At 37.4% G+C, this 17,511-nt stretch overlaps 1 protein-coding gene across 18 annotated transcripts in view; it reads left to right on the top strand.

The window, feature by feature from the left end:
• LOC143253235 (sodium channel and clathrin linker 1-like) overlaps window positions 1-17,511 on the top strand; it is an 88,532-nt gene that overhangs the window by 16,648 nt on the left and 54,373 nt on the right. For 15 of the 18 annotated variants that reach the window (XR_013029459.1, XR_013029460.1, XM_076506732.1 and 12 more), the window contains one exon: window positions 15,883-15,954. Coding sequence is in view for 16 of the 18 variants with exons in the window: in XM_076506732.1 (XP_076362847.1) it covers window positions 15,883-15,954 (72 nt within the window). In the remaining 2 variants the exon portion in view is untranslated. Of the gene's footprint in view, window positions 1-13,698; window positions 13,801-15,882; window positions 15,955-17,511 lie in introns of all 18 variants that reach the window. The other 3 variants (XM_076506740.1, XM_076506747.1, XM_076506739.1) reach the window with 1 other exon arrangement.

Below are 17,511 nucleotides of genomic sequence, written 5' to 3'. Positions count from 1 at the left end.
GGATTGAGAGGAATCCCACCAAATTTCTTGTGTCTTAATATAAATTGCACTGGTGCATGATGCTGTTATACAACAAAAGACCTCCATCAATGCACTCCTGATAAATTCATTCTTCTCCTTAGTATTGTACTGAACAGATGTGTTTGTATTTATTGTCTGAATTCAGTTTGCTCATATTTGCATTGCATATGAAACTTTGATTTTTGTTTTCTTTGGCTTTTTTCATAAGTTAACTTTTATCATAAATTCTCAAATGACAGTGACTTGCATATAGCTCTAAGTGAGTCATGTTATTCATACACAGATCTTGTTTTGTACTGTGATGACGTATGGAAGATTGTTAGCTGTTTGGGACGTTGCAGCCAGCTTTCAAGTTGTTATGGATTATCACCTGCTTACCTCCCTTCCTACATCTATCTCGTCAGTAAAAATTATTTTTTCTCAGTCATCTGATTTGATTTGGGTAGGGCATTGACATTTAAGAAATAATTTTAAACTTCCAACATCTTCCTAGATTTCTTTCTTAAGTATGTTCCTTTTCTTATCTTTTGCCTGTATTCTTTATTGTCTTTGGTTTTTTTCACTTCCTGAATCACAGTTCCTGAGGTTTACTTCGTTTTTCCTCCTTACTTGTTATCAGGATTTATAGTTTCATTTCTCAAATAGCTCCTCTCTCAAACCAAAATGCCTCATTCTCCTACATATATTTGTGACTATTTTGTTCTTACTAGTAGGCTTTCTTCCTCTCCTTTCAGTGATTTGATTCACTGCCATTGGCATCTATATGGGCAGTGGAATTGAGCTCAATAACTTGATATTCACTCCTCAGTTCCCCATTTCTGAATTTTTTTTGTTCTGTCTACTCTTATATTCATTCACCTAACTCTGCCTTCTGTTAGAGATACTTCATCATGCTTTATGTATATTTTCTGTAGGTGTTTGTACCATTTTCTTTGTGGGTGTATCCTGTTCCACTTCTGCTCTATCCCTTCTTATTTTATTTCCTTGATGTTGGGACTATTTTCTCCTTTTTTGTGTACACAGTATTCATTAGGCTCTCCTTATCTACACCATTTGGATGTTTTGTTTCCTGTTAGATTTTCTCTTCCACCAGTTGTTATCATTCAGTCTCCCATCATATTTGATGAGAAAACATATAGTTTCTCTTTCAGAACTCCTTTGAATTTCATAGTATCATGCCAGGGTATATTTACCCAACATCTGCATTGAATCAGGATAACAGAAAGTGCTGATGTCATCCATCCTGGCTCTACCACTACCTACTGCAGTATTCCTCAGGGTGGATTTCTGTACATGGTGAGGGAGCCTCCCAGAGAAGGTTCTGTACTTTCAATTTACTCCATCTGGAATTTGAACATCCACCCATGTGTTTTCTGTGCATGATGACCTAAGAGGGGAGGAGAGGGTTCTGTGGTTGAGAGGTCCAACTCTAACACACCACTTTGACCTTGAATTCCTGTACATGGGTGCTCTTGGGGTGACATCCAGGGTCAACCAAGTACCGGTGTTGGACTTTCTTAACACGTGGAGATTGTGTGTGATGCTGATGTTTGGGTATAGTACTTATGAAACCCTGGTGTTGCTGCAATGTCTTGTTTGGCATTGTAGTGTGTCCCCTCATAGGGCTCCATGGTAGATGGGGTCAGTGGGCACTGAAATTTATTGCTTTTATTATGGATTGCTCCATTCATGGAAATATAAATAATAATGAAAAAATTGAAAAAGACACATTATTGGAAAATGACCATGCATGAACAACTGTTGTACAGTCACCATGAAAGTCAGATTGTGTATCTTGATTTCTAAGTGTGCATTCCTTATCTGAGAAATCCTTAGGGCAGATGCCATTTTATTTTTATTACAGGGGCTTGTTGGCTCCCTTAACTTAGTTGGCTCCAGGTATATATATTTCCTTGGGTTCATCTTCTCCCACCCCAAGATGCAAAACATTCATTTATTTATATCCTTAGTTGCTGGAATCCTCTTCCAACAACAAAGACCTGCCCAATTGACCCAGGACAGGGTCCATGGAGGTTGATAGACCTCCCTCTAATAAAGATAGTAAAGAAAAAAAGATGTGGCTGTAAAGAGAAGGGTTCTCCATCCAATTTGCCTATATATAAATAAAAATGGCCACCTTGATACAATGGAACTGTTGAGGTTTATGTTCTAATCTGGATGATTTAAAAACTGATTGTTTTCTACCATCCTCTATATGTTTCCTTAAAGGAAACATTTCTGAAACTTGTCGATACAGTCAACTTTCAGGAGTTTTCTTTGTACAGAAATGACAGGCTGTGTGATGGACGAGTGCAAGGAGGGGTGGCACTGTTAGTTGATCAGCATGTGCCCACCCTGTCTTTGCCACTTGACACACCATTGGAGGCCATAGCCATCTCTGTTTCCTTCTGTTGTATCATCACTGTTTGTTCTCTCTACCTGTTTCCTGGAGAGACCTATGATCAATCAGACCTTGATGCTCTCATTGAACAGTTACTATCTCCCTTTTTAATCCTGGAGGATATTATAGACATCCTCCCCTCTAGAGAAGTGCTAATATTGAAAGGAGGGGTTGCTCCATAGAGTGTATGCTCTCTGATCACAACATTTCTCTTTTCAATACTGGTTTTTCTACTTATTTTCATGCACCTAGTCAGACCTTTACTGCTATTGATCTCTCAGTTTGCTCCCCTTCACTGTTCAACCATTTTTCATGGAGGGTTGACAATAATTCATGAGGCAGTGATCATTTTCCTGTAATATTGAGAGAGACTGGCTGTGGTTGGTGCCACCCAACCCATGTGCTCCTTTGGAAGCTGGATCAAGCAAATTGGCCTTTTTTGTTGCTTTTGCAGAACTTGATCCTACCATCATCTGTAAGCCATCAGTAGATGACTGTGTGGTACCAGTAACTGACTGTATTATACAAGTATCTGCTCAATGTATTCCTAAAACCTTGACATGTTTTCCATAACATCCTTGTCCATGTTGGAATCATGCCTGCCACATGGCACAGAAGGCTCAAAAATGGGCCTAGGATACTCTTTGTAGGTATCCCACACTCTTGCACTGCATCGCTTTCCTGCAGACCCATGCACATGCTCAGTGGGTAAAACATCAAAGCCAGAAGGAATCTTGGATTAAGTTCACAACCAGCATATCTTCTACCACCAGTTTCAAAGTCACATGGGACAAGATTTGAAAGGTCAGTGTGCAATATAATTTTGTCCCCCTAACTATCTTGCTCTCTGATGACCAGGCAGTAGCTTATTCCCGGAGCATTGCCGATACTCTAGGTGAAAGCTTTTGCCAGGTAACTAGCACTTCTGCTTCTTCCTCCACATTTTTAGTCATCAAGACTCGGGCAGAGCAATCATTTCTTTCCTTTTGTGCTGATTTTCTCTATGACTATAATAATCCATTTACACTGATGAAACTCAAACTGACCCTTCATTAGTCTGGCAGTACATCAATTTGACTGGATGATGTACACTATAAAATGCTATGCCATCTATTTCCTGCTTCTTTTGCTGTTCGTTTGATTGTTTTTAACCACATCTAGCAGAAAAATGTTTTTCCTGATGCCTAGCACCAGGTTACTGTCCTATCTTTCTCTAAGCCTGGGAAGGATCCCAAGATTCCTTCAAATTACTGCCCAATTGCTTTGACAAGCTGTCTCTGTAAGACCTTAGATAGGATGGTTAATGCTTGTCTTGTTTGGTTTGAGGAACCAAACAACCTCCTCTTGCCCACCCAGTGTGGGTTCTGACAACAGCGTTCCACCATGGACCACTTGATTCAACTTGAAACTTCAATCAGAGAAGCCTTTCTCAAATGACAACATCTTGTATCAATATCCTTTGACATTGAGAAGGGTTGTGATACAACATGGAGGTATGGCATTTTGTGAGACTTTCATATATATAGGTTATGTGGCCATTTGCCCATTTTTATGAAAAATGTTTAATGGACAGGAGATTCCAAGTTCATGTGGGTTTGACACATTCCCGTTCTTTTCAACAAGATCTTGGAGTCCCTCAGGGCTGTGTTTTGAGTGCCACACTTTTCAATGTAAAGATTAATGCTATCACTGAACAACTCCCTCTTACTATTGAAAACGGGCTCTGTGTCGACGAATTTCACATCTCATGTCAGTCATTGAACATGAGGTATATTGAGTGGCAGCTACAGACTGCCATCAATCGTTTACTGAAGTGGACCACAGAAAATGGCTTTAACTTCTCTCTCTCTTAAATCATTTGCATGCAATTTTGCCACCAATGGGGTATTCATTTTGATCTTGAACTCTGTATCAGTGAAGTTGTTCTGCCTGTGGTCCCTGAGACAAAATTCTTCTGGCTTGTCTTTGACCATAATTCATGTTGGTCATAGACAACTCATAGTGCAGCTTTATGCTTAACAATAAACAAGCAAACTGTATACATTGTAAAACAGAAGTTATAGTTAGTTAATAAAGAAAAAAATTAAATAGTTTTAGTCCATCACTCATTATTACTAAACAAATACCTTTTCTTTAAAAAAAAAAAGAGAGAGATGTAGTCTCTGTTGTTTTACCTCTGCTTAATAAAACTGAGTCAAACTGTAACTGTAATGAAGAATTTCACTTAAGCAATGGAATGCAAACATACATTTCAAGACAATAACTAATCTGTACCCACATAAAAGTCATCTACTTGCATGTCTGCCAATAGATACATATGCCACCAGGATTGAGAGGAATCCCACCAAATTTCTTGTGTCTTAATATAAATTGCACTGGTGCATGATGCTGTTATACAACAAAAGACCTCCATCAATGCACTCCTGATAAATTCATTCTTCTCCTTAGTATTGTACTGAACAGATGTGTTTGTATTTATTGTCTGAATTCAGTTTGCTCATATTTGCATTGCATATGAAACTTTGATTTTTGTTTTCTTTGGCTTTTTCATAAGTTAACTTTTATCATAAATTCTCAAATGACAGTGACTTGCATATAGCTCTAAGTGAGTCATGTTATTCATACACAGATCTTGTTTTGTACTGTGATGACGTATGGAAGATTGTTAGCTGTTTGGGACGTTGCAGCCAGCTTTCAAGTTGTTATGGATTATCACCTGCTTACCTCCCTTCCTACATCTATCTCGTCAGTAAAAATTATTTTTTCTCAGTCATCTGATTTGATTTGGGTAGGGCATTGACATTTAAGAAATAATTTTAAACTTCCAACATCTTCCTAGATTTCTTTCTTAAGTATGTTCCTTTTCTTATCTTTTGCCTGTATTCTTTATTGTCTTTGGTTTTTTTCACTCCATGAATCACAGTTCCTGAGGTTTACTTCGTTTTTCCTCCTTACTTGTTATCAGGATTTATAGTTTCATTTCTCAAATAGCTCCTCTCTCAAACCAAAATGCCTCATTCTCCTACATATATTTGTGACTATTTTGTTCTTACTAGTAGGCTTTCTTCCTCTCCTTTCAGTGATTTGATTCACTGCCATTGGCATCTATATGGGCAGTGGAATTGAGCTCAATAACTTGATATTCACTCCTCAGTTCCCCATTTCTGAATTTTTTTTGTTCTGTCTACTCTTATATTCATTCACCTAACTCTGCCTTCTGTTAGAGATACTTCATCATGCTTTATGTATATTTTCTGTAGGTGTTTGTACCATTTTCTTTGTGGGTGTATCCTGTTCCACTTCTGCTCTATCCCTTCTTATTTTATTTCCTTGATGTTGGGACTATTTTCTCCTTTTTTGTGTACACAGTATTCATTAGGCTCTCCTTATCTACACCATTTGGATGTTTTGTTTCCTGTTAGATTTTCTCTTCCACCAGTTGTTATCATTCAGTCTCCCATCATATTTGATGAGAAAACATATAGTTTCTCTTTCAGAACTCCTTTGAATTTCATAGTATCATGCCAGGGTATATTTACCCAACATCTGCATTGAATCAGGATAACAGAAAGTGCTGATGTCATCCATCCTGGCTCTACCACTACCTACTGCAGTATTCCTCAGGGTGGATTTCTGTACATGGTGAGGGAGCCTCCCAGAGAAGGTTCTGTACTTTCAATTTACTCCATCTGGAATTTGAACATCCACCCATGTGTTTTCTGTGCATGATGACCTAAGAGGGGAGGAGAGGGTTCTGTGGTTGAGAGGTCCAACTCTAACACACCACTTTGACCTTGAATTCCTGTACATGGGTGCTCTTGGGGTGACATCCAGGGTCAACCAAGTACCGGTGTTGGACTTTCTTAACACGTGGAGATTGTGTGTGATGCTGATGTTTGGGTATAGTACTTATGAAACCCTGGTGTTGCTGCAATGTCTTGTTTGGCATTGTAGTGTGTCCCCTCATAGGGCTCCATGGTAGATGGGGTCAGTGGGCACTGAAATTTATTGCTTTTATTATGGATTGCTCCATTCATGGAAATATAAATAATAATGAAAAAATTGAAAAAAGACACATTATTGGAAAATGACCATGCATGAACAACTGTTGTACAGTCACCATGAAAGTCAGATTGTGTATCTTGATTTCTAAGTGTGCATTCCTTATCTGAGAAATCCTTAGGGCAGATGCCATTTTATTTTTATTACAGGGGCTTGTTGGCTCCCTTAACTTAGTTGGCTCCAGGTATATATATTTCCTTGGGTTCATCTTCTCCCACCCCAAGATGCAAAACATTCATTTATTTATATCCTTAGTTGCTGGAATCCTCTTCCAACAACAAAGACCTGCCCAATTGACCCAGGACAGGGTCCATGGAGGTTGATAGACCTCCCTCTAATAAAGATAGTAAAGAAAAAAGATGTGGCTGTAAAGAGAAGGGTTCTCCATCCAATTTGCCTATATATAAATAAAAATGGCCACCTTGATACAATGGAACTGTTGAGGTTTATGTTCTAATCTGGATGATTTAAAAACTGATTGTTTTCTACCATCCTCTATATGTTTCCTTAAAGGAAACATTTCTGAAACTTGTCGATACAGTCAACTTTCAGGAGTTTTCTTTGTACAGAAATGACAGGCTGTGTGATGGACGAGTGCAAGGAGGGGTGGCACTGTTAGTTGATCAGCATGTGCCCACCCTGTCTTTGCCACTTGACACACCATTGGAGGCCATAGCCATCTCTGTTTCCTTCTGTTGTATCATCACTGTTTGTTCTCTCTACCTGTTTCCTGGAGAGACCTATGATCAATCAGACCTTGATGCTCTCATTGAACAGTTACTATCTCCCTTTTTAATCCTGGAGGATATTATAGACATCCTCCCCTCTAGAGAAGTGCTAATATTGAAGGAGGGGTTGCTCCATAGAGTGTATGCTCTCTGATCACAACATTTCTCTTTCAATACTGGTTTTCTACTTATTTTCATGCACCTAGTCAGACCTTTACTGCTATTGATCTCTCAGTTTGCTCCCCTTCACTGTTCAACCATTTTTCATGGAGGGTTGACAATAATTCATGAGGCAGTGATCATTTTCCTGTAATATTGAGAGAGACTGGCTGTGGTTGGTGCCACCCAACCCATGTGCTCCTTTGGAAGCTGGATCAAGCAAATTGGCCTTTTTTGTTGCTTTTGCAGAACTTGATCCTACCATCATCTGTAAGCCATCAGTAGATGACTGTGTGGTACCAGTAACTGACTGTATTATACAAGTATCTGCTCAATGTATTCCTAAAACCTTGACATGTTTTCCATAACATCCTTGTCCATGTTGGAATCATGCCTGCCACATGGCACAGAAGGCTCAAAAATGGGCCTAGGATACTCTTTGTAGGTATCCCACACTCTTGCACTGCATCGCTTTCCTGCAGACCCATGCACATGCTCAGTGGGTAAAACATCAAAGCCAGAAGGAATCTTGGATTAAGTTCACAACCAGCATATCTTCTACCACCAGTTTCAAAGTCACATGGGACAAGATTTGAAAGGTCAGTGTGCAATATAATTTTGTCCCCCTAACTATCTTGCTCTCTGATGACCAGGCAGTAGCTTATTCCGAGCATTGCCGATACTCTAGGTGAAAGCTTTTGCCAGGTAACTAGCACTTCTGCTTCTTCCTCCACATTTTTAGTCATCAAGACTCGGGCAGAGCAATCACTTCTTTCCTTTTGTGCTGATTTTCTCTATGACTATAATAATCCATTTACACTGATGAAACTCAAACTGACCCTTCATTAGTCTGGCAGTACATCAATTTGACTGGATGATGTACACTATAAAATGCTATGCCATCTGTTTCCTGCTTCTTTTGCTGTTCGTTTGATTGTTTTAACCACATCTAGCAGAAAATGTTTTTCCTGATGCCTAGCACCAGGTTACTGTCCTATCTTTCTCTAAGCCTGGGAAGGATCCCAAGATTCCTTCAAATTACTGCCCAATTGCTTTGACAAGCTGTCTCTGTAAGACCTTAGATAGGATGGTTAATGCTTGTCTTGTTTGGTTTGAGGAACCAAACAACCTCCTCTTGCCCACCCAGTGTGGGTTCTGACAACAGCGCCCACCATGGACCACTTGATTCAACTTGAAACTTCAATCAGAGAAGCCTTTCTCAAATGACAACATCTTGTATCAATATCCTTTGACATTGAGAAGGGTTGTGATACAACATGGAGGTATGGCATTTTGTGAGACTTTCATATATATAGGTTATGTGGCCATTTGCCCATTTTTATGAAAAATGTTTAATGGACAGGAGATTCCAAGTTCATGTGGGTTTGACACATTCCCGTTCTTTTCAACAAGATCTTGGAGTCCCTCAGGGCTGTGTTTTGAGTGCCACACTTTTCAATGTAAAGATTAATGCTATCACTGAACAACTCCCTCTTACTATTGAAAACGGGCTCTGTGTCGACGAATTTCACATCTCATGTCAGTCATTGAACATGAGGTATATTGAGTGGCAGCTACAGACTGCCATCAATCGTTTACTGAAGTGGACCACAGAAAATGGCTTTAACTTCTCTCTCTCTTAAATCATTTGCATGCAATTTTGCCACCAATGGGGTATTCATTTTGATCTTGAACTCTGTATCAGTGAAGTTGTTCTGCCTGTGGTCCCTGAGACAAAATTCTTCTGGCTTGTCTTTGACCATAAGGTGACCTTTATACCACACATCAAGCAGCTACAGGTTAAATGTACAAGAGCAATGAATAACCTTTGTGTTCTCTCTTCCACTACTTGGGGAACAGATCAGTGTTTTATGCTAAATATATATCGTGCTCTTATTCGATCAAAACTTGACTGTGGATCACTGGTCTATGGCTCTGCCAGGACCTCAGCCTTAAAGATGGTGGACCCCATTCATCATCAAGGACTTCCACTCTGCACTGGGGCTATCTGCACTTTCCCAATTCAGAGCTTATACATAGAGTCTCATGAACATTCTTTGCACCTCTGCTGTTTGCAACTGTCTTTACTATATGCTTTGAAACTTCATTCCTTACCATAGTATCCCACCTGGGGTTGTGTTTTCCTTCCTTAGTGGGACATACTTTTCAGAACAGATGATTTGCCATTGCTCCTTTTGGCCTTTGTATCCAGATGCAGTTGGATGAATTGGGTCTGTCCTTGGATAACATTGCTGTATCCACTGGACAGCCCATCCCACCATGGCTTTTTACAGAAAAGCAGACACTCCTGATTGGAAATACTGTCTGTTATTCACTGAATGTGTTTTGAACCATCCTTCCATTCCTATTTACACAGATGGTTCAAAATCAGGTGTCTGTGTGTGTTCTGCCGTGGTTTGTTGGGGTTTTGTGCTTACGCATAGAATCTCCTCTTCAGCTTCTGTGTTCACTGCTCAACTATACACCATTTGTCTTGCCCTGGATTACATACAAGCTAAGCAGTACTCAAACTGCACTATTTATACTGACTCACTTAGTTCTCTACTGGCCCTGGAATTGCTTCTTGTTAGTTCACATCCTGTTTTTGCTGGTATTCAAAACCAACTGGCCCATTTATCTTTAACATTTACTTCTATCCAGTTTTTCTGAATACTGGGCCACGTTGGTATTCATGGGAATGAACGTGCTGACACTGCAGCTAAATCTTTCTGCTCTTGCACTGTCACTGCTGTGCCTGTTCCATTCATGGACTGTGGTCTTGTATTCAAGGCTTGGCTCCATGCCAAATGGTAGTCAACTTTGAGTGAGCAATGTGAAAACAAGCTTTTCCAAATAAAACCCTTTATTTGACTTTGGCCATCTTGCTTCTGTAAGGATCAGAAAGAGGAAGTTGTTCTAACAAGACTACTCATTGGTCACAGTTTTTAACTCATCATTTTCTTTTATCTGAGACAGATGCACCAATGTGTTGTCTGTGTAACACTAGGGTCACAATAAGCCACATTTTACTGTCTTGCATCGTTATGACTCTCAACGATGGCACCATTTTAAACATGTTCTGTCCCAAAGTTTATCTATAACATTAGACAGTGTTATTGGTGATGGTGACACTGTCCAACTTGGAAATGTTTTTAGTTTTTTAAAGGCCATTAATCTTTTTAATGCTATTTAAGTTTTTTAATTTATACATTAGACCTTTTTGATGTGATTCCCTTTTAAGAATCAAAGTCCATCTAGATTGATTTGAAATGAGAAAATGGTCGTAATATCAAATAACTCGAAACCAGGACTGGAAAGATCAACTTCGGCTAACAAATGCTGCTGATTGAACTACCTGTTAGTCATCCTTATGAGTTATAATTAAAATTTTGCTGCAAGTCTTTTGAAACTTGTATTACTTTAATTTCTGAAAATGGCCATAACATCAAATAACTTGGAACCAGGACTGGAAAGGCCAACTTCAGGTGACTGACGATGGTTTTTGAACTTATCTGTTAGTCTTTCTGGTGAGTTATGATAATTACAGTTATGCTACAGAAAGTCCTTTACAACTTGTATTACTGTAGTTTTTTTCTTACCACTGTAGACTGGATGTAAACATTGATTTTAATGCTATTTATGTTTTTTTTAACTTTGTTTTACCTTAATTTCCTTTTATGAATTTTGCTAAATTTAGTTTATAATTTTTTACCAGATGTTTGGCACAGATAGTCAAGCTGCTTTGTGCTATAAAACACCAAATCAACCAATTTCTCCACCCGAGACGTTTCTGTGGTGTGCCAAATCTCCACACGCAAAGACAGAATTACAATGCTTACTAATGTTGCGATATTGATGTTTATATCACTACGTTCTCCTACCTCAGTCAAAGCATGTTATCTGAACTGTAAGGTGCAGCCATACATTCCCAACCCTGTCAGATGTTTCCAGTGTTAGCATTTTGGTTACTCAAGTACACCATGTCGTGGTTCTTTAACATGTACTTGTTGTGGTGGCAAAGACTACTGTGCTTATGAGTGCAGATTGGAACCACACTGTATTAACTATAATTCTTCATACCCCTTTTATTATATTTCTTGCCCCAAGTGGGTAGAGAAGAAAGAGGTGCAATGCTTGAAGACTGTAAGCAATATTTTCTACCTAGAGGCTTGGTAGTTACTGTACTCCCTCCATCTTAGACATATGCTACTGCACTCCATTCTACTGCCACAGTGGGAGTACAAACAGATCTCTCCATGCCTCTAGCAGAGTCATTTACAAAACATCTTTTATCTCCATAGTTAAAAGAGTTGAAGAATCTACATCTACTTCCATCTCTGTCCCTACCACTCCTTCCAGTGACTGCCTGGGTCCACTTCCTTTGGTTTTGAGTCCATCCATTTCTGCAGTCCTGAGATGCAAAACAATTATTTGTTCATTATATATTGAAAAATGGCTGGTATGGGTAGAAAAAGCACTAGTACAGGAGCAAATAATGTTTCAATCTTCTTTAGTCATCATCAGAAGAAGGTCGAAACGTTGTTCGCTCATCTACTAGTGCTTTCTCTATCCATACCAGCCATTTTTAAATATATAATTTTCTCTCCAAGTGGGTTTTCTCGTCATCATGGATAATTATTTGTTCATGCCCTCAGTCGCTGGAATCTTTGTCCACAGATAGAGACTTGTCAACTGACCCAGGGCAGGATCCATAGAGGTTGATAGACCTTTGTTCAATAAAAAAAAAAAAATGTGGTCAGAAACACAAGAACTTTCTTTCCCATTCTACTCAACATGAATAAAAATGGCCACTTTGATACAGTGGAACTGTCATACTTTTCATTTAAATATAGAGAACATTAAGGATTTGATTGATTCTTACTATCATGAGTGTCTCTTCTTACAGGAAATGTTTTTGAAACCTGCTGATGCAGTCATCTTTTGGCAGTTTTTTGTACAGAAATGACAGTTTGTGTGATGGAGGGGTTACACTGCTTGTCAGTCAGCATGTGTTCACTCTGTCTTTGCCACTCAATACACCCTTGGAAGTTGTAGCCATCCATGTTTCCTTGGGTCATACTATCACTGTTTGTTCTCTCTAGTTGGCTCTTGAAGAGACCAATGATTATTCAGACCTTGATGTCCTCATTGAGCAGTTACTATCTCCCTTTTTAATCCTGGAGAATTTTAATGGACATAATCCCCCTCTGGGGTGGTGCTGATATTGATGAGAGCATATGGTATTGAATCACAACCTATCTCTCTTCAGTACTAGTTTCTATACTTTTCATACACCTAGTCACTCTTTTACTGCTATTGATCTGTCTATCTGCTCCCCTTCATTTTTCTTTTATTTTCCTTGGAGGATTCACAATAACTCACAGAGCAGTAATCATTTTCCTATCATTTTGAGAAAGACTGGCCATGGTGAATGTCACCCAACCCACGTACATCCTGCCTTTGTCTATAAGTCTTTGATAGATGACTGTGTGGCAACAGTGACTGATTGTATTCTACAGGCAGCTGCTTGGTATATTGCTAAAACTTTAACACATTTTCCACAGTATCCTAGTCTGTGGTAGAATCCTGCCTGCCATACCAGTAAACATCAACCAACCAACCCACTGCAGTATGGTATGTTCCACAAGACCACTTAAGTTATTTCTGTGGTATATTTATTTACTCAATTGTCTAATCCTATTTCACAGATTATGGTGGAAAAATCCAGCACCAGGGAATTGCTCTGAACACATCTTTGGCTCATGCTTCCTGTCTTTTAGAAATATGGTTTTGCAGTCACTTATTGTAATATCTCCAGTAAAAGACCTTTACAGCTGGGACTCTAATTGGGATCTGAGCATATCTCCTGGTCTCCCAGTATAAATTATCTTCCCTTCTTTACCATGTGGAGCATGGTAGACCTTTGCCTCTTACCAGTTCCTAGTTACTTGGATGGTGGACCATGGATAAACCTCACTAGTTGAGCTTTGAAAAATATGGTGGGAAGTGGTGACACTGTCGGTTTAGTTTGGATAAGCTCCCTGACCCATAACTCATACTACTTGTGCCTTCCTCATGCAGCCAGGATCTGTTATTAGAGTTGAGTGAGCACACACTATACAAAACCATAATGCATAACTACAGTGTTTTCCTGCAGCTAGAGTCTGTTCAGTAGAATCATAGTAAGTAGGTTTTGAATGGGCCCCAACCACAATACACACGGGTTAGCTGACTGTTTGTGTGCAAGTGCTCAGGTAGTCATGCTCTCATTTCATCTGTCTCTGATACACATAGGGCTCATTATCTTCTTACTCTTTTACATTCCAGACAAAGAGACTGGTAGAGACAAGATACAGAATCCCATGATTGTTTGCCTTCCATCTGATGTCACACTCCATGGGCTTTTCTTCAGCTTCTTTCTGAACAGAGGTAATCTAGGTAAAATTTTGCACTGACCTGTCAATCATCTCAGTGTGGGATTGTAGCTTTTCAGTTGGCAGAAGTGAGTTATTGTCTCAAAAGTAAACATTTACCTAATTTAGAAGTTTACTTCTAATAGATGCTCATCTCCTCATGTGCTTTCACCTGTCTTCCTTACTTTCTGTGGAAATTTTTATTTTGTCTCTTCAAAGAATGTAGTTATCATGAGTGCAAGTGTTTAGCAAAAATTATTGAGGATGAAGGTTGTGTTGCCCTCCTGTTGGAGAAGAGATATTTTTTGCATGATCGCATTATCATGCACCAGTGCAGTTCACATTAAAACATCTTAAATTTAGTTGCCACTAGGCTAATGGCATGGAAATCTCTTAGGCAGATATTTGAGGAAAATAACTTTTCTAAGTGCTCCATATATGGTAATTTCACAGTTCGTAATAGCTTGGTGATAAAAGTACTGTTCTTATACAGTTTTTTACAGATTTGTAAAGATTTTGAATCCTCTTAAGTTTTTCATTACAAATGCTTGAAAAATATTGTATTTTTAGACTTAAATACAAAGATCAATGAAACATTATATATAAATACGCACACACATATACATACATAATTTATGAGTAGAGTTTCATAGATGCTATACCATTGGCCACAGAGTTTGATCAATGAGATATTCATTTTATTGTGTGTAGTAATAATTTTAATCAGAGAAAGCTGTGTACATAGAGCAAAACTCAGAATCAACCTAGGCATCAGTGTAGATATTTCAGTATACTTTTAATATTATTCTACTCATAAAGATTAAAATACATTCTTTCATGAGTTGAGTATTTTTGTTGTTAACAATATTTTAGGCCATGTAGCTTAATAAAAATATTTATACACTTGAAGATGTAGAATTTAATAAAGATGAAATTTGTGTAGTTGATTTTGAAAGTTGAAACATTACACATTTTAGAATAGAGTGCACTACAGTAATATTCATGCACTAAATAATGGAGCTTAATGAAAGTGATATTTATGTATGTTTTTGAATTTGAAACTCAAGATAGATTAAATTATAAAGTTGACTGTAAGGCTTAGTTAACTCATTCTCTTTAGCAGATATGTATACAGCTTCTACATTTTTTATGTTGACTGTAGCTGCTACACCTATAGGTTTTTGCTTTTAAGATTCCTGCAGGAGGCATTAGATCATTTTTGTTGTAATGTTGTTCATCACTATTCCATTATATGCTGCCATACAGTAGGTCAGTTGTTTCCATGTTCTGTGCATCAGTTTTCTGTAAGATGTTGAAGAGACCTGTAAGACGTATTGCTTCCATGGCAGCAATCCATCCTGAAGCTGGAGAAAAATCCGGTTTTTTTTAATGGACATATGAGATATCACTAACTCTGATAGGTTGATGCAGTAAACAACAACAAAATCATTTAGAAACCATATATGTACCAACTTGAGTGAATGGGTTAAGATATATAAACATAAAGCTTGATTAAAAAGTTTCATTTAATATATTTCAATCACAGAATTTGGTTAAAGTGTCCAAGCAGGTAAGTATAGTGTGTATGCAATTTTTGAAAGGACATAAACATTATATGACAATTGATATAAGATAGTTTTGCTAAGAATTAACCTCTCTCTTTTTTTTAAAAATATTTTATCTGTGTGTTTAATAATAGAAACATATGTGTACATGCTTATGTATGCCATAGTAAAAAAAAAAAAGAAGTAAAATCCTTAAACTAAGTGCAAAAAGAGTGTAATTAACAAAGAATCAGGAGGTTTGTACATGCAGGTTTTAGTCTTTATTACATTTCTTTAGGGTTCTTATTCAAATTGTATTTTAAATTGATCTGCTTAAAATAGTATTTTTGTGCTTCTTTATCTATAATTAAAATATGGTTGTTCATGTACTTAGTGAAGAAATCAATAGTTACACTGAGATATCTCTCAAAAAACTGACTATGACAGTTTAGCAGAGAATTTGTCAGATATTTGAGGCATTATTTCTGTATGAAACATAAAACCAGTATCTTATTTAGAAAGAATTTTTGAAAGCATAATTGTTCTCATTACAGGCAAAAGACACAGCTTTAAAGATGTGGCAGTTATCTTTGGAAGAAATTGAAAGATTAGAGAAAGAAATACAGGTGTGTGTGTATGTGTTTTTCTTAATGTTACAATACATATTTGAAATTATTTTAAAATTTCAAAAAGTGAGTCAGCTGAAAAAAAAAAGTGTTCTCCTTGTGTTATTCATTTGAATGCACTATGGATTGTACTCATTACAACTTCTTAAACATCCTTCATACAGAATCCTCAACATCTTTCCTTCCTAAGGCACACAGGACAGCAACCTGAAAAATTGTTGCACCATTGTTGCATCTACAAATTGGCATACATTTGACATTTCTAAACTATATAATAATAAGTGGAAAAAAACAAAACTATTCATTATAGTTTTTTCTGTGGTCTAGGTTTTTTGATAACTTGATATAAGATTGGTCCATATCTTCCCCATGTATCCAGTGGATTTTCTAAAACCACTCTCCTTTTACCTTTGTGATTCTTAAAACACAAATAATACATAATTATCTAAAATATAAAAAAATAAGACTTAAATACAGTTTAAATCTCTCTCACTATGACATATTTTGATAAAAATAACCATAAGTGTTACAGTCAATCAAGCAGACTACAATACTAAGAGCAGTTACATGTACATGGTAAGAAAAACTGTGTGCTAATTTCAACTTAACCATTCTTAACTGAGCTCTTTCTAATGACTGTATACATGTGTGTTTACTGACTATGTGTATGTTGTAAATCTCAAAGCAAAGTATAGACAGTGGGCATGGCAAACATCAAGGGCTAGAAAATTTCTCTTTCACAGTGAATGCAGCTGAAGACTTTAAATCTCACATAATTGAAAAATTGAAAGATGTATATTAAAGTATAGATGCTTATGTGGCTAAAAGTGAACTGCTTGTGAATCACATGACATGGAAACATGACATGGTGTTTTTTTTTAACATTTCCTTTAAAACAAGGAAATTAAACTTAGATAACATATAAATTCAAATTTTAATATCCATTATAATGTTAATTTAATTTATATATATATACACTGATAACCAGAAACAGGTCAAAACAAAAATAAAAAATGCTGCACCAATTGAAAGAATCTTAGGGTACAGGCTATAATGTGAGATATAAAATGTACCCTAGATTTCTTTTAGAGGTGATTAAAGAAGTAGGACCCACATTATGATGAGGATACACTGTTTATCAGTCCTAACCTCTATTTGCCAGTCTCACATAAAGAAATAAAATAAAGGAATAGCATTAGAAATTAAAATTAAAATAAGAGTTAGATGTGGGTGCTCGAACTCATAATGTCCCACATCTATATCATCCCTCTCTGCTTGCAGGCAGTTGTGGGAAGGTGACCATTCTCCAAAGTAAAAAAAAGAAAATTAAAATAATTCAAACAATAAAAATAAGGCACTACCATTTGTAGGAAAGAAAGTTAAATAAACTTACCTCTTGAAGTCAGCATTTCAGCCTCCATAACCAGTAAGGCTCTAATTGGTCCCCAGTAAATGAATTATACTAGTATGAAGGGCCCTAAACAGTTATCTAAACTAACTAGTATAACTCCCAACCATCACCCATTAAGTCTACTGTAACTACCAGTTTACTTATTT

The sequence above is a fragment of the Tachypleus tridentatus genome, chromosome 6 (genome assembly GCF_004210375.1).
Source record: "Tachypleus tridentatus isolate NWPU-2018 chromosome 6, ASM421037v1, whole genome shotgun sequence".
Lineage (NCBI taxonomy): Eukaryota > Metazoa > Arthropoda > Merostomata > Xiphosura > Limulidae > Tachypleus > Tachypleus tridentatus.
The sequence above is the reverse complement of the archived record's forward strand: the minus strand, read 5'-3'. Positions and strand labels throughout refer to the sequence as shown.